Genomic DNA, 19,691 nt, shown 5'->3' on the forward strand with positions numbered 1-19,691 from the left:
TTCTAAATTCCCACAGTCAGGAAATCTTTTTCTAATAAGTAGAAAATGAATTATAGTATTGTTTTAAAAACAAAAGCACCTGGGACCTATGCTTTCTTTTCTTTTCTTTTTTTTTTTTGTGAATTTACTTTTGAATCCATAAACATGTAGCAATTGATGAAGAAGCATAAAACAATGTATTAGTTCTAGAATCAAGATTTTGTAAAATACAACTTTTAAAAGATCCTATGAACAAATGAGTAAGGTTAACATTTGCTTTATACTATGTATGAATTAAAAAATGCTGTGTGTTACATAAACTTTTGGTCATGTTATTTTTAGAATAAATGTGTTCTGCCATGGTATTTTTTAATCTTAATGTCCTTCAGGAATTGAGGGAAACATGTTTCATTATATCAAAGAATAAACCATAGATATGCATTATGATATACATATATATGTACACATACATATTCCCCCTTTTTCAACATTAACTGAATAATCTCTTTGATGGAGATAATACTGTTTTCCAGGTTAGTTGTGTAAGTCACCTGAATATTCACTAAAGCCATGTTAAATGGATTGTAATTTAATATATAGGCATATAAAGCAATGGATTAATGTCCAGATTTCATGGTTTTCTGTTGTAATAGGTTGTGACCCAGTAGCCTCTGTATATACTCTAGCAGAAGGAGATGTAGAGATTGGCTTCCTACAGTGCTTTCCTGGAGAGCATCATGTTATGCCATGCACAGCAATAATTTGAGTTTTAAATGGTGACACAGTTTTTGGCTCTCTGTGGTCAGGACAACTTTATGTCTGTAAAGCTCTCTTCTGTCCTACGGTGGCTTATGTGACCTTTAACCTTTGAGTTAACGTCAGGTATGGTCTTATGTATACATCATGTGTTTTTCTCTGTGTGGTAGAATATATTTAAGTGTTACTAAATCCTCAGGCTTTCGGAAGACGATTGGCTGCTGTATCCACATTAAATGTATTTCTATGCTTGTACTTGGTTTTATTAATTTTGTGTCCTAAAAGTACTGTAGAGATCATCACTAAATAATGATCTTTTAGTATGTAGTTTGGCAGAATTTATTCTTATCAACAGAGTACTATATTTAACAAATCTATAGCTGTGTTGATTTCTGTTGGCATAATCAGCACAAGTACAATTGTAGCTCGCTTGCTCCTAAGCCAGCTCTATAATGTTACCACAATAGTTTATCCTCCTGAGAGTAACAGAGGCAAGGGGCTGTGCATGGAGGAGAATTCATAGTTATGGAGGGGGAAGTTCTGATATCTCACTGCCATATCACTGTCTTAAGTGCCCATGGCAGTTTGTGTTGGAACAGCTTGCCCTGTGTGTCCTTTCCAAAGCTTAACCTTCACAATTCCACTTTCTAGGTGCATGTACACATGCATATTTTATGGAGGATACTCTAGCTGTGTTCAAACAGATGCAAGGTTATAGCCACTCATTGCAACTTTGTAAGATGTACGCACCATAGAGCTAATAAGTACGTTACTGTGTAATGTATTAGAAGTGGTTGAGGTTTGTGAAGATACGCTTACATCTCATCCACATAATGTCAGACAAAAAGAGAAAAGGTGATTACAGGAGGGTTTGCAGCACAAATACGTGAAGAAGAAAAGCCTATGAAACATAAGAAGGTATTGGTAGAATTGCTCATTTTACAGAAAGCCTTGTAGAACATGGAGGTATGTGTATCAGGCAGAGAGAGCACCGTGGAACCTGTCTGTGATTGTCCTGTTGGAGACTGACTCCATGCTGTGTTCATGTCCTGTGACTTACTCCCCCGTGCTGTTTCAGCTTCTTTTGGCTCAGTTTCAGGAATCTTGTGAGTTTTGAAAAACAGTGTTAGAGTGTGTCATAATAATACAGTCTGTCTACACAACAGTTCAGTCTATTAATCTGTTGTTTGATTTGTGTACTGGAGACAGGTGCTAAGTTTGTAGCTGTTGTGTGCCAGACTCTGCATAAATGAACAGACTTGATTTTTCTGTGGTGACTAAATAGGTAAATCAGAGCAAATTAAGAACACTGTTACTGAGGAAAGATATCAGTTTTACCCTGTTACCAGTAAAGAAACAGCTTCACGTGTGAGCATTTTTATGCGTGTTTCCCAGCCTGTAGTTCTGGGCATTTCTCTCTCTAGTGCCTGTCTTAGTCACTCCTATCATAGTTAACAAAGTCTGTCACTAAAAAGCCAGTATCCTCTTACACAAGTTATTCGACAGAGAATTATTGTGGTTACCTGGTATCCTTTTTCCAGAAAATGTTTACCGGGATGTCCACAAGAGCAAAATAAGAGCAATATAAGAGCAAAATGAATGGTACAGATGATGGATGATTGAGATTTTCCTCAATATAGGAGTAGTTAAAGAGATTTCTGTTTTTAGATTAGAATACGGAACAGCTATTAAGTAAATGATAAAAACTGTGCATGCTACGGTAGAAGGGACTTGAGTACTGAAAACGAAGAACTGGTTTCAGGCATGCCAAGTAAATCTGTTGCACAGACTCAGAAGCAAACTCAACAGATACATATGCCATGTGAAAGCGTCTTCGCTGAGCATTTTGAGGGCCTTTGGGGATGAAAATGATGGCCTTTAGTTTTCCTTTTGTACTTACTGCACTAGTATTTTATACCGCCTGGTGCCCAAGGAACTCATCTCAGATTTTCAGTCTCCTCACCCTCCACCCTTATTTCCATTTTAATGGTCAGACACCAGCAGCTGCAAAGAGGAAACAAGGGAAAATCAGCAGCTGACTGAATGATTACATGAACACAGAACAGTTATGTTTCCAGTGTGCATAGATGGTCACTGAAAACCACCCTTCCAAACAGGCCATCATTAATAGTTGCTTATTGTCTTGTATTTTAAAGCATGATGTCAAGGTCAGGACAGCAATAGTTATAGCCAGTTGGTAATTAACTGGCAATCATTGACCTTAAAAGGAGAATTGGTCCTCAGAATGCTTTTCTGAAGTTACCAATAACTGTATCTGAAGGTTAGCAGTTACATTGTGATGGTGACAAGCATGCCAAGAGACATTGGCCCCATTCAGATGAAAAATTATGTTTCCAGTGTGTAATTTGCAATAGCATTCATCAAAATTACGCATTCTTTCTAAAAGGAAAAAAAAATGACTGGTAGCAGTTGCAGTGCCAAGGTTAGCCTTAATGGTGCTGAAACATCTAAATTCCCTGGCTCTTAAACCATTTAAAAAAAAAACTTGGAAGAGATTTACATGGGCTTTTGGGTATGAAACAGTTCTTAAAAAATAATAAGGTCATTCCTTGCTTGCATGCCGAAAACATGCTTTGTAAAGGTGGCAGTGAAGCGCCAGGCTGCGCCTCTTGACAGTCGTTCTGCGCCTCCACTCACTGCTGCTCACCGCAGAGAAGAAAGATGCTGTCCTGGCGGGGTGGTCCCGGTGGGGCTTTCCCTGCACGTGTATCTCATTAGGAAAGCATGTCTCATGGTGCAGCAAAGCCTCCTGATAGCATGCTCATGAGTCTAAGGTCACACGTCTCTTAGTCTCAGAATTACACTGGTCCTTGTGGCATCTTGCTTGGAATCTTGGACTTCGAACTGAAGCCAGAGTAGATAACATTCCTAAGTCTACCCTCAGGAGGCATAAAAAGGCACAGGGGTCTTCCTTCTGCTACTCTATAAGTTCAGGTGTGGTAGAGCAAGACTTACTGTGAAGTCTGCGCGGTGATGTTTGCAGTACTACTATAGCTGTGTTTTATAAACACGCTGACACAGAACAGAGCAGCTTGTTGAGTTGTGTTTGGTCAGATCATGAAGATCTTTCTTCTTAGCCACTTGTCGCTCGTGTGCAGAGGTGTATCAGCCAGACGCATTAGTAGCCACCCCTTTGTCTCCCTAGCAGCAGATCCTCCTTCTCAAGCTGTAGTGCATGGCCAGAGGTCTCTGGACCCAGACACCATTGCTGTGGCCGTCTGCTGGTTGAAAACAAAGGAGGAAATAGCAAAGACACTTTAACTACGTCTTACCTTGTGTGTCTTGAACGTTTCAAAGGTGTTTCAGGGAACCTGCAGGTAGACATAGAGCCCATTGTGTTGTCCATCCATCTGCATTTCCTGTTGCCCCTCCCGAGTTTTCTGAGCCTTTCTTGTCCTTTCCTGCTTCAAGAACTTCCCTGTGTTTTCTTCCATTAGGCAGGCAGTCTGGCTAAGAAGTCCTGAAAGTATTTCTTCACCAGTGTACGTTTTAATTTCCTATTCCTTCCTGAAGTGCATTTTTGCTGATTTAGAATTTTGGTTTGAAAATTTAAATTGCTTTAATGCTTTGGAAACATTTAAAAGAATTGCCCTACTCTCATGGTGCTGATAAAAATGTCATTCAGATTATCCTTCTCATTAGCAGTCTTCCAGGATGGTTTTGTTTAGGTTTTGGGAATTTATTATGTGACATTTTAACGTGCATTTCTGTGGGCCTCTCCATTTGGCAGCCGCTGACCTTAATTTGCAGGTTCATTCATTTATCACATTGGAAACTTCTGCTGTTGTTTTTTTGAGGATCGATTTAGTTCTTGTATTCATCCTATAATTCTCAAGGCAAGAATGCGAAAGCTCTGGATATATCACCATATGTGTCTAGAGTTATGTTTGCTTTTCTATATAAAACTCCACAGATTTTTCCCCCTCTGAATTGCCTTCATTGTTCTGTTTAGAACAGTGGTTCTCAACCTGGGGATCATGACCCTCTGGGGTTGACGGACCCTTTCACAGGGGGTCAGCTAAGACCATCGGAAAACAGGTATTTACATTACAGTTCATAAAAGTAGAAAATTGCAGTTATGAAGTAGCAGTGAAAATAATTTTGTGGTTGGGGTCACCACAGCATGGGGAACTGCATTAAAGGCTTGCAGCATTAGGAAGGTAGAACAGCCAGTGACTTCCATTTTGGTTAGTGATTATTCTTTTTTTGGTCTAAAGTTTCCATTTGGTTCTTCTGTTAATATCTGATGGGGAAGTCCTGTGTATATGTTAATAAAGCACTGTTGGCCAATAGGGAAGCAAGATAGGTGGGACTAGGAGTCCAGGAGGACTCTGGGTAGGTGAAACACAGGGAGTCAAGATGTAACCGCCATAGGGGCTAGAAGTCTGGACCCTTTCTTCGGTAAGAGAAATACTTAGATTAACAATTATGGAGTAAATACTTAAGTTAGAGATAGCCAGTAAGAAATCAAGCAAACAGCCAATAGCTTCATAATTAATACAGCATCTTGTGTGTTATTTGGGGACTACAACGCGGCAGGGCCCAGGGGACTGGTGGGGAAAAACCAAAGCGGCTGGCAAGGAAAAGGCTTCTCTCTACAAATATCCATTGCTTTCCTGAGGTCATTTACTTCTCCACTCCCCCAGGCATGCCTGTGCCTGCTTGCTGAGTATTTTATGCTTTAAAATGTTACTAGATAATTCCAAATCCTGTGGTCTGTAGGTGCTGATGTCTCTGTCTTGTCTTAGCCATCATGGGAGGCACCACAGGAGCTGCTGCCCATTCCCTGGCCAGATTTTGTTCCTAGATCCAGGACCTTTGCTTAGAAGGCACAGTCTGCACACACCCATAGGCCAGAAATGGACTCTAGGAGACCTGGCTCTTTCTAGCCAAGGGTCAGAATCTGCATTTTATAAGCAGTAATGTCACAGCATTTAACTGTACTCAGGCAATGGAACAGTGCCTCTTGTCTTAGATCTGCAAATACCACTTGAATGATAATTCTGATATAGTTAGGACACTGGAGTCGGGAAGATACAGGCTATCAACCCCAAAAGCGAGAAGTTTAAAAGTCAATAAAAGCACTACAAGGGAAAGTGGAAATGTCTCCAATATTGTTAATTAAGCTTGAGTACCAAGTTTTGATTTATAATTTTAAAAGCATCATGTTTAGCACTCCCAAATCCCAACCAAAGAGCTATCAGCAGGTGATACCTACTGGCAAAGGTGTTAGTATTCAGGCATCTGTACTGGCCTGCCCTTGGGGTTCTGATGGATACGCCCTCAGCTGCAGCCACTAAGAGCACCACCTGTGCACATTCACTATGTGCCCTTTTAAAAGGGCCCTGCCCACCTCTCATCCTTCTCTCCTCCTCCCCCCTCTTCTTCTCTCTCCCTGTCTGTTCTTCCTCCCTCCCTCCCTCCCTCCCTCCCTCCCTCCCTCCCTCCCTCCCTCTCCCTGTCTTTCTGGTCCCTTGTCACCCCCACCTCTCTTTTCTCTCTCCTGCTGCTTCTGACCCCTAAGACTGGTCTCCCCAATCCCCCCTTTTAATGAATCCCTTTCCCCTAATTTAAAAACAAACAAATCAACAAACCAAAACAAAAAATCCCTGCAGGGGCTGGAGAGATGGCTCAGAGGTTAAGAGCACTGACTGCTCTTCCAGAGGTCCTGAGTTCAATTCCCAGCACCCACATGGTGGCTCACAACCATCTACAATTCAGTCTGGTGCCCTCTTCTGGCATGTAGACAGAACACTGTATATGTAATAAATAAATCTTAAAAAGAAATCCCTGCACTTGAACTCTGTTGCACGTCCTTAAAATTACAGCAACAGGGAAAATCAGTTTTCTACTTTGGTATAACAAACATATGTCAGAGCAGGCCTGGTGCCAACACAAAACAAATACAGTGGTATTTTTATACTTTATTTTATTTTGCTTTCTTTGCCCATTTTTATCTTCTTGGTCTTCTGCTTGTTCATTTTTATTTTTGTTTTTGTGGGAGTCTTTGTGCTTTTCTTGTTTGTTTCTTCTATCAATGAAAAAATTAAAAAGATTTGAAAAGAAAAGAATTAGTTGTGGCCAATCATCTTAAGTTACAGAAACAGAAACCTTGAAAGATCAACCCAAGCTTGGAGGGACAGTAAGAGCGTGGAAAAAGACAACACAGTCATACAGTTCCACGTATGCAAATGTGTACACCTTTTAATTTCATATCTGTGGTTTAAGCTGCATTTATTTTTGTACTTCAATAAATATTTTTAGTAAATAGCCTTTTGGCCACACACATTGTTTGGCCATATCCTTTTTAAAGTCTTGTTACTGTAAGTCATATTGCAATAAAAATTGTGATATGCAAATCTCTCTGATGCTTTGCTTAGCATACTCCATAGGAGTCCCCAAACATCCTCCCCAGTCAAAGTATGCATTGTTCTTTCAGACTGCTACACGGTTGAATATAATCTAGCATTATGCCTGACAAGCAGGCACTCAAATCCTCACTTTTTTTCCTAATGGCACGAATTCTGAATTGCATTACTCTGTTTGGTTTCTGTGATACATTGTTTCCATTGACTGCTCTGTCTGGAACATTCATTCCTTTGCATTTTCACTAGGCGTTTATGGAGTTCTTACTGTTTGCTGGGCCTGTGCTACCAGTGCCTGTGGGGTTGGACTTGGGAGCACAGTCTCATAAAGAAGTTATAGGTCATTCCTTGCTTGCATGGATATCATGAGCTCTGGCCATTCTGGGTCTCCAATTTCAATACATGCTTCTTGTTGTCAGAGGAAAATATCTTCTTTGCTGTGCTGTAGCTGGCTTCCTTGCAGGAGGGAAGGTGTATATGCTGAGCATACTGGTTTGGGCTAAATGACAGACTTAACCTCTTTCCCCTTATTGGAGTAGGTGAGATTTTTATAAGCTGTTTAAAATGTACGAAAGAACTTTTAGTGAGCTGTGAATGTATTTGTCTGACATGATGAAAAATGAATAACCTAATTTAAATTTTGTTTTTGATGATAGGTTTTCTTGTTTAAAGAATGTTAACATGAATATGTAAGGAATGTTCTGTATTCATACACCGGATTGTATGTATCATTTTAAAGCAAGTGATTATTGCCTTTCATTTATGATGAAAACAAATTCTTAGGGCTTTGTACCTCAGTTAGACTTTATCTGTCCTGGGCAGCACTGCTGGCTGCTAAAGTATTAAAGTCTAATCTAAGCACTTTCGCAGCTCAGGCGACTCTGGAAGGGTGTACCCCACTTTCCCTTTTGATGTTCACATCTCTCTTCCTGGCGTGGTGTGCTCTTTGCTGTCAAGGAATAGTGTGCATTCAGGGCTCTTCATGTACACAGAGACTGAACATGCTAGTTTAAACCTGCCCTGCACAGATAAGACAATTGGCCATTTCCTAATTGCTGGAGATCCATGTCTAAAGTCTCACTTGGGGGCTTTTCCACCGTTATGGTAAAGTACATGCTGCGTGTTACATGTAGTTACACTGGTTATTGACCTTTTATTAGCTGGGAGATATATGTGTTGCCCCATTCCCTCTCTGTATAAATTCAGCCTGAGCACTGAACAGAAAGTGGTTGCTGTTCCTATTTTTTATCAGCATGTGAGAAAGCATGGCATTATACTGACATTGTAACACATTTTTATTAACTGCCTCTGTGTGTTCTCTTGAGTACAATTATAGGAATAAGGTAGCATTGTATAATAATGTCCAGAATGCCATCTCCAAGGAAACAGGAAAAGGAATGAGTGTAGTGGCGAGCTTGTTGGAGCATCTTGTGTACTGTGACCTCTGTGGGTTTGGATCTCACTTTCCCCCCAGATACTGGATAACTTCCGTAAGGTCCCATAGTTAATAAGAGTTGGGGCTGGATTATACCTAGGCAGTGATTCCAGTAATGTCGCTAAAGTCATATAATCTTAAGTTTTTTTCTTGAGATAAGCAGGTCTGTCACTCTATGATTAAAACTTTATTGAAAACTGTTAGGATTTTAAATTAGTAACACAGTGCTTTTTACCAGGCTTTCTGTTTCATGAACAGTCAGCTAAAGAAGAGTGAAGTGGGCAGAAGGGTTTGCCAGGACCACATTGGAATAGCCGAGCCCTGGGGATGGACATGGGGGACAGGAGGAGGCAGGGAGGAGAGAGGGGAAGGGGCATGGGGAGCAGGGCAGATATTGAAGGTGCGCCATCAAGGAATGAAGCATGGGCAGCGGGAAGTCCCGATGAATTGCCTGTCTTTGCTGTATGAAGTTCAGCACCCCTGCAGGAGTCCTCGTTAGCTCTGCTGCCCTTGAGACAGCCCTGCTCTCCGTGCTCAGCCTTCCTTCTTTCCGTGCTTTAGGAAGAAGCATCATTTAGAGGTGGATGATGCAGGATGCAAGGTGTGTGGACCACATTTCCTGTTTTCTTACCAACAGCCGGCTTTGCAAGTGATCGTCCAGTCATGCTTATGGATTTTTCCTTTTTTTTTTTTTTTTTTTTTTTTTTTTACAGACAGGGTTTCTCTGTATTGTTTTGGAGGCTGTCGGTCCAGCCTGGCCTCGAGCTCACAGCGATCCTCCTGCCTCTGCCTCCCGAGTGCTGGGATTAAAGGCGTGCGCCACCACCGCCTGGCCGGATTTTTCCCTTTTTAAATGAGTTCTCTGATTGTATCTGTTAACTTAAAAGTTTTCTTTAAAAATGAAATAAAGTTCTACAGAATAGAAAGAGTCCTTTGCTTCCATATAATTAAAACGTGTTCCTGTGATGAAACAGTTACTTGCAATTCCTTGAGTTGTTTGCTCATTCATATCAAATGGAACCTGCACCTGCCTATTGATCTCCAAGGCTAAATGTGTGAGTGTACATGTCTACTTTCAAGTGTTTGTAATTCTTCCTGCTGTGTGCACCTTACGGCTGCATTCATAGATTTATTTCATTTAACCCATTTCACGAGTTAAAGTAGGAACATACACAGAATACTCTATCTCTCTTTCATTTATATCATACAAGTATGAAGTTTTGGTTAATTGAAGCAGTAGTAGTCAAAGGTATTTAGCGTATTAAAAGAAAGTGATTCAGTTACACTCAAAGATTTCTTGAATCAGGAAAGATAGATACCAGTGCCATTAGAAAGGGACCAGTGTCTTCACTATTATAATTCTTTAACGTGGAATTTATAGGCTTTTAAAAGTTAGTCAACCCAACTTTTCAGTAGAGAGATTAAAACTAAATAAGGTAGAATGAGTTAACATATGGAAGGTCAGATAAACAATCAAATTTCCATTGGATACCAATTAAAGTGTAGACTTCACTGTGAATTCCAATGCCCTTGCTATCTTCCTTTTTTAATTTTAGTAAATGTTAAATAAGATTTGTCAGTCACTGCGTTAGATTATTTCCATTAAAATTGTGCATGGGTCATATTATCTCACATGGATGTTGTTGCCAAATTAGTGTTGCTATTAAGAGATATGTACATATCGATATGATATTTTGTACATGTATGAGGTCTGTCTGAAATAGCATTGCCTACAAATAATCACCAAAGTTAGAAGATTAGTAAATGGAAGTTCATTTTTGATTTTGTTTACTTTTGTACATTCAGAATTTTAAATGAAGCTAAAAGGTAAAATTTCCCTTTTTATGATTTTTTATTTGCTTGATGAAATAATTTCCTAATATAATTTGAAAATTATATTAGGGAATGTGTTGCAAGGTCTTTGATTTCTCATGAGATGGAAAAGCGACACAATGGTTCTTTTCTGAAATGTTATCATTTGTATGATTAAGACTTAAAATGTTTGAGGGGGAACAGTCTATGAGTTTTAGTCATGTTCTTGTGTCTTTATGCATGAGTTACATAATTATGGGATATGAAGAAATGTGAATGGTGATCTTAGTGCAGTGGAAATATCACACTGGAAATGAAGGCTTAATATTTCTCCCCATTCCAGATCATAAGCTGTCTACACTCAGTCATTGTCCTGTTCACACCGTAGGAATAGTACCTGACACCTATGTCAGGAAATGCCATGCTCTTAATCGTACTTAGGAGAAATCTACTTCTATTAAATTATTTATAAAATAAGTTTTTTTTCCTTTTCATTTTTTGGGGTTTTGGAGCCAGTTCCAGCTGTCCTGGAACTCATGCTGTAGTCCGGGCTTGCCTTGAATTCAGAGATCTGCTTGCCTCTGCCTCCTGAGTGCTGGGATTAAAGATATGCATGTGCATAGATTAGTGAATAGTATAGACGTGATGTTGTCACATAGGCACAGAGGTAGGATATTGGGTTGAAATGAGGTAGAAAAGATAAGGGAGGAGTTGGGGCTTTATATGTCACAGAAGAAAATCCTACTTTATACTACGAATAGTTGGTGTCATCAGAAGATTTTTCAATAGCAGATGGATTTATTCTCACTCTTGAGTGAGGTTAGTGTCATGAGTGGAATCGCTATTAATTTGTATGTGAACAGACTCTGACTTCGAACACTCAAAGGATGGTGTGCAGTATCCATCAGGAGGGCTGAGAGCTATGCTCCTGGTGAAATGCTGGTCTCTGGTGTGTGAGATCTTGGGTCTCAGCCTCAGCACCTGCACAGACCAAAAGGTACGCTCTGCCCTGCTAGTTCAGTTGTCTTCTTGGGAAGTCAGTTGCCTGAGGCGTGTTTTCTCTGCCTTCTGACTGGGGCAATAACTGCTGCCTATGGCTATTATCAGGGTCCCAGATGATGCCGTAAGGAAACTTGGCTTGGCATACAGTGAGCCTCAGAACTGTTTGTGTTTACTATATCTTTAGCTCGTTTGTTTTGAGTATCCCAAACCTCAATGGAGTGTGAGCTACGGCCAGAAACTGAGTCTCTCAGTTTAGAAGCAGTCTACACTCTGAGACCACACTGGCAGAATTAGTGACCCTGCACCGCATGCCTTTATCCTTCTAGCCAGTGAACCTTTAGTCACACGAGGCCATTTCTGCCACACGGGCTATTCTAGTTGTCTCTTCTAGATTATGTAAACCCATTACTTTTGCTTTCTGATGCCTTCCCCCCCCTGGCTGAGCTCTCAGATTAGAACTCACAAGAAACCATGCCCAGGGGCTTTCTTATTAAGTGTAACCCTTAAGAGTTCGTGGGAAGCAGCAGTGCCTTCCGTTGCGCCCTGCGTTTCTGGTGTCAAGGTTAGGAGTTAGATGATTTCCCTTTAGGGTTCTGAATGCATATGTTTACAGTTGTTTGTGGTCTTCTTGACTGACATTCTTAGCAGGAGCACTTCCCTGATGGAGACTGGATGAACCCACGTCCTTTTCACATTTAGCTGGCCTGGTTAGCATGCCCTGTTGAGGAGGCCAGTCATGCTCTACTTATATCATGTGCATTATGCTGAATCTGGTGTGTGTCCGTGTCTGTGTCCACACAGTACATCTGACTCAGACCCCAGCATCTGATTTGCAGATGGAATTCATTCTTCACCACCCAGAGTCACCCTGCGTTGGTACCCTGAGTTTCACTCCCACCTTGTTTTTTCATAGTCTGTCTGCTCCACGTGAATGAATCACAGGCTGTATAGTGATTGACAAAGGATGCTGAGAGAATCGGATGTACTTATATTAAAAGTGAGCCTTATCCTTACTGTACACCAGGCATAAATATTAATGGAAAGAACCCCATGGATCTGGGTATTAGCGATACCATTAAGAAAATGAAAAGACAGGTACTTTGGGTCCCTGGTAGTGAGTTTCTCTGCTGTCGCAGTAAGCCAAATGGAGCCAAATTAAAGGTAAAGGACCAGGTTTCATCTGAGCAAAGCACTCTTGGGTGATGTCAGGGGAAGGGAGGTGAGAAACCACGAGGGTGGTCTATAGACCAGAGCTGAAGCCCTGTAGGCCTCCTCTTGAGCAGCTCTGAGGGAGGAGCTACTGCTTGGCCAGCTTCCCGAGGGACAGGGTTTGGAGGGGAGGGGGCTGAGGTAGAGCTTCCAGTGGAACATCCCAACCTTCTTGGGTATATGGGTGCCGGTTCAAGTCTGTCTACTTCCTCTGGCATGGGATGACATGGGGAGGGGGAGTCAGTAGTCCATTTGTTCACTCTCAGTGGGAGGTGTGGGTGCATAAGCATTTGGTTAATTGCAATATTGGAAACCCCAGGGATCTGTTTCTTGAGGAAGCTGAGAAGACAAGTTGCTAGCAGAAAAAACAGATTATTATTGGCACGAGGAGTAGGACTAGCCGTGGGGAGAGTGGAGATTGCCAGTGAGAATGGAACAGAGGAGAGTGAGCAAGGCTGAAGAGCAGACTTCCCTGGGCTGTCTTGGTGGAGGGTCCCATTGCTGGACAGACCGTGGATCCTAGATAGCTGCCTGCTTGAGCCTGGAGAGACGGTACCAGCATTGAAGTCCCAGGAACTTGGGGGGATGGCACACCAAATTGGGGGATGTTTCTCAGGAGTACCTGAGTCATCACATCTGCCCCATCCATCCTGTAAAGGTATCTCTAGAGTTAAGAGATGACGGAGCATTTCATGAGTGGGCATGTGAGTGAAGTCAACCTGCCAGTCATTGCCTGGGTGGCATCTTTGGAGCTGGTACAGGGGCTGGCGTATCTGGAAGGCTCCCTGCAGTTGCCTATGGCGCACTTCTGGCAGGTGGAATGGACCTGTAATATTTGGGCTTGAACATGGGTGGGGTCAAAGAGAGACTCTAGAGACCAGGCCTGATTTCTTGATACAGTGGCAGAACTCTTTCCTTAGGAACACGGAGGTGTCAGTAAAACAGGTGGAACAGATTTATACCTTGGGATTATAGCAAAGGCTATGTCTTTGGGTTAAAACATTTTCCCTAGTGCCTGGATTTAGCCCCATGAAACACATAGCTTAGAAATGATTTGTATCTAGAATATGTAAAAGTCTCCTTCAATTTAGTAAGAATCTAATTCTTTAACTGATAAAAATTAGACATATATTGATTTATCAATTCTACTCAAACATTTACTCAAAAGAAATAAAAATATAGTTCCACACAAAGACTTGCAGCATCTTTCAAAATTCTAAATTGAATTTCACATAACATCTGCTCAAATGCACTGTATATAGTGGAATTCCATATAGCAGTAACAATTCTACTGAAGTACAGATGTATACATACACATATGGATAAATCTCAAAAACATTTTCCTAGGGACAGAATTACACAAAAGGCTACTTACAATAGACTCATAGTTATAGGAAGGTCTAGATATACGGATAGAAGGTATACAGATAGGAAATGTATTGGCAGTACTTGCCAGAGACTAGGCGTGGAACAGAGCTTGACTGATATGGATGCCAAAGAGTAAAGGGGATTAGTTGCAAAGTGGTATTACCTTATTAGAATTACATGAATTATACTCAGTTATACTTTCATATCTTAAAACAGTGCATTTACTCAGCACGATGATGCATTTTGGAAGTGAAAAAAAAAAGTAAGTTTCTTGGTGTTTTCATGCCAGGAGTTTACTTTTAAATGGGGAAATTGTTTCTCAGTATGTTATATTAAAAGTCTATCAGCTGGATGGTGGTGGTTCACTTCTTTAATCCCAGGACTTGGGAGGCAGAGGCAGGTGGATCTCTGTGAGTTCGAGGCCAGCCTGGTCCAGAGAGCAGAGTTCCAGGACAGCCAGGGATGTTATACAGACAAACCCTGCCTCACTAACTAATAAACAATCAAATAATTGAATGAATGCATGATAAACAAATAAATAAAATCTACCATATTATTCTGATTTTGTCATAGCCATTCAGTTTTCTGTCTTCTAAGCTCCAAAGATAATGTTCATCCCCTGGTCAGGTTTTGTCAAGCTGTAAGGTACATGGCAGTCACCTGAAGGTTGAATTAGGTGCATATTCGGGTTTAGCAGGGTTAGGTTCTGCAGTCTAAGCAGGATGATACAGTAAGGCTGGTTAGAAGAACCAGACTTTGTTGAAGGTCCACTCGAACCTGAACGTCAGACTCTCTGGAGAACCCGTTAAAGTCAAACAGTGAGGGTCTTTAGCCAGAGACAGCCAGGGCCTCTGTGAGTCTGATGTGTTGCTGAGTCGATAGCACCACTGTGACCTCACAGTTCCACCTGTAATCGAGAGTTCCAGACAGTGGTTGGGATGGATCTCCAGAGTGAATGGAAGAGTCAAGTAGCATGGTTTTCGATGATTATTTTCTTACATTCATCATCTCCTGGTTCTGGCTGTGAGTCACAATCCGGAAGAAATATGATCAGGAGTGATAATAGAGGTTAACAGCTACTGAGAAGTTATGACTTCTCGTGTTCAAGGCATTTTACTTGCATTGTCTTTGCTCTCATTTTACTCTGTGAAGTAAGTACCATTGTTTTCTCTGTATTAGAGACAGACATACTAGAGAGAAGTGACTTTAAAAGTCACACAAAGGGCTGGGACATCCATGTGAGATTTAAGGTAGGCACCCAGACTCGAGGGTCCTAGGGAAGCTGAGACCCACCAATACTTGCCTTCATGTAACCCTCACTGGCTGTCTTAGTGAGGGTTTCTCTTGCTGCAAGGAAACCCCATGACCAAAGAGCAAGTTAGACAGGGAAGGGTGTATCTGACTTACACTTCAGCACTGCTGTTCATCACTGAAGCAGTCAGTACAGGAACTCAGACAGGACAGACTCTGGGAGTCAGGAGTGACGCAGAGGTCATGGAGGGTGCTGCTTACTGACTTGCTCCTCATGGCTTGCTCAGCCTGCTTTCTTACAGAACCCAGGACCACCTTCCCAGGATGGCCCCACCCACCATGGGCTGGGCCCTATTCTGTTGGTCACTAATTACGAAAATGCCTTGCAGCTGGATCTCACTGAGGCATTTCCTCAACTGAGGCTCCTTCCTCTCATGACTCTAGCCACAATAAAGACCCTAAGAAACCGATCTGTTTGTAGGAGAAGAGTGGATTTGAAGGTCATTTTAGCAGCCTTCTAAAACACACGTATCCAGTCCCAGTGTTAGTATACTCCAGACCTCAGCTCTCAGCTTTGCCGGCTCTGTTGATGGTGGAGGCTTTTCTCAGTTGTCTTACTCTAATGGCTTCAGCTAAAAGAGGATGGCCTGCCAACAGAACTTTGAGCATTCCTTCCCTTTAAAAACGCGGGACCCCGGGATCTGAGTTCTCTTGTGTTCTTCATCCTTTTCTGAGTTCCTTTTCATTTCCGACCTCCTCAAAAGGAGACTCAGTACTGGTGTGAGATTGAGCAGGGTATTTAACTTACTGACCATGTACTTAACCCCTGTAACCTTTCTTTTTGGTTTTTAATTAAAAATTGTGTTTCATTGATGCTTCCAGCGATTTTAGTGCCTTATGTATTCCATGTTAACATAATGTATTTAGAAAGCTGAGTGTAAGGCAAGTCCATTTTTAATTTATCAATGGCATCCTTAGTTTAATATGCTTAAGCATACTTGGCTTTTGAAGGCAGAATTAATCTTTTATCAGACTTGCCATGGATGCTGTTGGTCTCATTACTTTAGGGAAATGTCCCTGTGATTGAGTTAGAATTAATGCTAGTCACATACTTCTATTTCCTACTGTCTGCATAACATAAAGACACAAATAAAAGTCACCCATACTAAAACCAACGTAAAAACAATGACTACCTATATTGCTGTCTGAAATCTAACAAAAATGTGTGCTTTCATTTTGGATGACGAAAGTAAATCTAATACAATCATGTGTTAGCAGGTGTGCGAACTTTCTTTTATGAGCTGAACTAGAAAGAAAACTTGCACAGAATTACAGAAAGATAAGTTATATATGTGCAGGAAAGCTCCAGAGATGATTGAGAGAGACAAAGATGGAGTTTCATTCTGCCTTCCATCTGTAAAGCAAAGCTAGCTAGAAATGCCCAGAACTAATACTGTAAGTTCTTTGTATCACGGGGGCCTCTGACTCTTGAATGACTGGAGTCACTTGGGGCCTTATTAAAAATACGGACCCTAGGGTTCATTCCCTTTAGGTGTAAATTTGCAACAGAATCCTGGGAGGATTTCAGTATACACTGCATTGGGGTTCTCCAGAGAAATAAGACGGTTAGCAGATTTTCTCTTTTTCTCTCAAAGTGTTAAAGGGAGTTGACTTCTGAGATTGAGAATTTCCAAGCTCTATAGTTGGCATTTCTAGACCCAGGAGAGCATATGGTATAGTGAAAGTCTGATTCTGAAGGGAGGAGAGACAGTTACCTAGCTGGAAGACAGTGTCCAGGGGGAGGGCAGTAGGCATGAACATGTGGGATTAGGTGTTGATGCTGCTGCCCAGCTTTATAGATATATTACTAATAATATATATTACTAATAGTATATTAGTAATCACTGAGCTGAACAGGGTCAATAAAATGTGAAGAGAGACAGGATAGGAAGAAGGAAGAGGAGCTTTTGTCAACATCTCTTGTTTCTATAGAGAAATACAAAACCTGGGGAGTAAGGGGTGTGAGGCCAGGGAAGTAATTCTTACCTACACAGGTGATATTGCAGCATGTTGATGTGCTGATTCAAGGACCAATTGGAAAGGGAAAGACGAGCCACTGCGCAGCAGTCTTCCACAGATCATGAGTTCACCATGATGCTATCTCAAGTAACTTTCTTCCTGTTTTCCCCCAGGTGACAGACCAGTCAGTGAAGGCATTTGCTGAGCACTGCCCTGAACTCCAGTATGTTGGCTTCATGGGTTGTTCAGTAACTTCCAAAGGAGTCATTCATCTTACCAAGGTAAGCACCACAGCCCCGTTTTCCTGATGTTTGGGAGAGCTGTGGAGGCGATGGGCTACTGTGTTGTCACCATCGGCCATCCTCCCATCTCTTGGCAGGCGTTCCAACACTAAGCTCCAGGCCATCTCTCTACTTTTTATTACATGGCACGACTGGCCTTGAACTCAATATGTAGCTCAGGAAATCCTAGAACTTGTGGTCCTCCTGCATTAGCCATTGACTCGCAGGAATCACAGACCTGATGCACTATGTTTAGCTCCTTGTTTCGGAGCAATGTCTTCCTCTGTTTCCCAGCTGCTCTTGACTTCATGGGTTCTGGATCAGCCTCATTCTCCTGAGTGACTGGGCTTATGGGCATTTTCCACTTGTGCCTGACTTGCTGGTATTGCCAAATGTAGTTAATGAGGAATAGTTGGACAGCTATGGAAGTTGGCTACTATTTGATAAAGTTTTAGAACAATGTCTCATTTTTTCTAGAGTGGAATCCTTATTTTAAGTTTATGTGTTACCTTTTTATTGCTATACTTATAAAACTTACCTGTAACAACAGTCATGTCAGCTTTGTCTTAAAGCACTGCACATGGTGATGCATTGAGTTTCACCTACTCTTTTCTCTCTGTGTCATTGGAGCATCTGCTTTACAAAGGGCACATGGTCATTGCATTGACTCATCTGAACATAGAAAGTAAAAAGGTATGTCACAACATTTGCCTGATAGCTCAGAGTTCCCTTACAACCAGTCATACATTTTAGAAATGATGAAGGTACCAGCTTCTCTACAGTAGCATTTCATTTCTGCTCTGGTGATAGTTAGGGGCTACTTCTTACATCCATGTGATAGAACAATAAGCTGCTATAAAATCTACCTGTGTGATAGTTAAGAGCGACTTCTTACATCCATGTGATTTAAAGTTGACTTGTGCACAACCTGACCTGTGTATTGTATAGCTTTTAGCTGTCATCACTCTGTCCTTGGAAAAGGAGTGCTGGGATTGCCTTCTTGACTTCATAGCAGAATAGCCTTGTGCTTCATCTTCTCTCATAACGATTACAAAACCGTTGCGTGGCAGCACCATGCTGAAATAACCGGACCTCAGCTCTCTTTATGCCCCATTTGTTTGGGTCTCTTCCAGTACAGCTTCAGATGTTTCTGAGTGAGGTAAGACTGTGCTGGTGGGGCAGTGAGTAGGTGGCCCAGCTCCTTCGCCTCCATTTTGGTCCTTGGCTCTGCCACTTAGTAACTTAAATGGGCAAATTGCAGTTTATTAACTAAGGCAATGTATGGCAAGTGCTTCCCTCAGTATTGGGACCACAGTCAGAGTAAAGTAAATGATCATTATTACTATCAAAGTATATTCTATTCTATGCACATTGCTAGAAAATTAGTGCAAACTTTGCTTTCCAAAAATCAAATCGCCATTCTTTAGTTGTTTTAAAGAGAGCCTGTGGGTATCCTGTGTCTGAAACTATTGATAAATCTTGATTGTATTCTGATAATGGGAGCCTAAAGCTAGAGGAAAGGATGAGACTTTTCATGATCAATCTACTAGAACAATAGTAACCACATATTTTTACTCAGGCCTGTAACCTTGGCCTGGAAATCTTGAGATGAATGTTTTTCTAGTTTCTTCTGATGCTGTGTGCAGAAATGCCATGGGATGAACAGATTGTGCACAACAGTTATAAGGACCATTTGTGGGATTTTTACTATCACTCAAAATTGTGCTCATTAAAGACAGAATAAGATAACCAGATGACTGTGTACTCGGAGTATTTGAGATGACTCCAAACTCTGCATAGCAGTATTTAAAATAATTATTATCTGTGATAAAAGCTATAGTAAATGAATAACTGCAAAGCTTCATTTGCTTGGCAGGCTCTTCTGAAGTTCATAGGCAAGGGTGTTTGGTGTGTGACCTGCTAACAGGTGGAAACTTCTAGACTCATATTAAAGCTAGTCCACAAGGTTCTAACCTGCATATTTCTCCACAACAGTGCATTCACTTAGATGGAAAGTGGCTTGTGGTATAATGGTGGACTTTCTTGTGCTCAAATGACAGCACGGTGGCATTGTGTCGTAAGCATGCACATCCTTTGCAAAGCTATGGGTGTCAAGTTTATAAAACTCAAGCTTTAGGTGTAAAATTGTTGGCTTCTGCTAGTGTTTTAAACAAGTTACTAATCATAAAATGT

At 41.3% G+C, this 19,691-nt stretch overlaps 1 protein-coding gene across 2 annotated transcripts in view; it reads left to right on the forward strand.

The window, feature by feature from the left end:
* The window catches only part of Fbxl17 (F-box and leucine rich repeat protein 17), a 411,968-nt gene that overhangs the window by 92,100 nt on the left and 300,177 nt on the right, over positions 1–19,691 (forward strand). For both annotated transcript variants that reach the window (XM_040752945.1, XM_021231250.2), the window contains exon 5: positions 17,391–17,498. In XM_040752945.1, coding sequence (XP_040608879.1) covers positions 17,391–17,498 — 108 coding nt within the window. The remainder of the gene's footprint in view (positions 1–17,390; positions 17,499–19,691) is intronic.

This window comes from Mesocricetus auratus, unplaced genomic scaffold (assembly GCF_017639785.1).
Source record: "Mesocricetus auratus isolate SY011 unplaced genomic scaffold, BCM_Maur_2.0 Super-Scaffold_100010, whole genome shotgun sequence".
Classification (NCBI taxonomy): domain Eukaryota; kingdom Metazoa; phylum Chordata; class Mammalia; order Rodentia; family Cricetidae; genus Mesocricetus; species Mesocricetus auratus.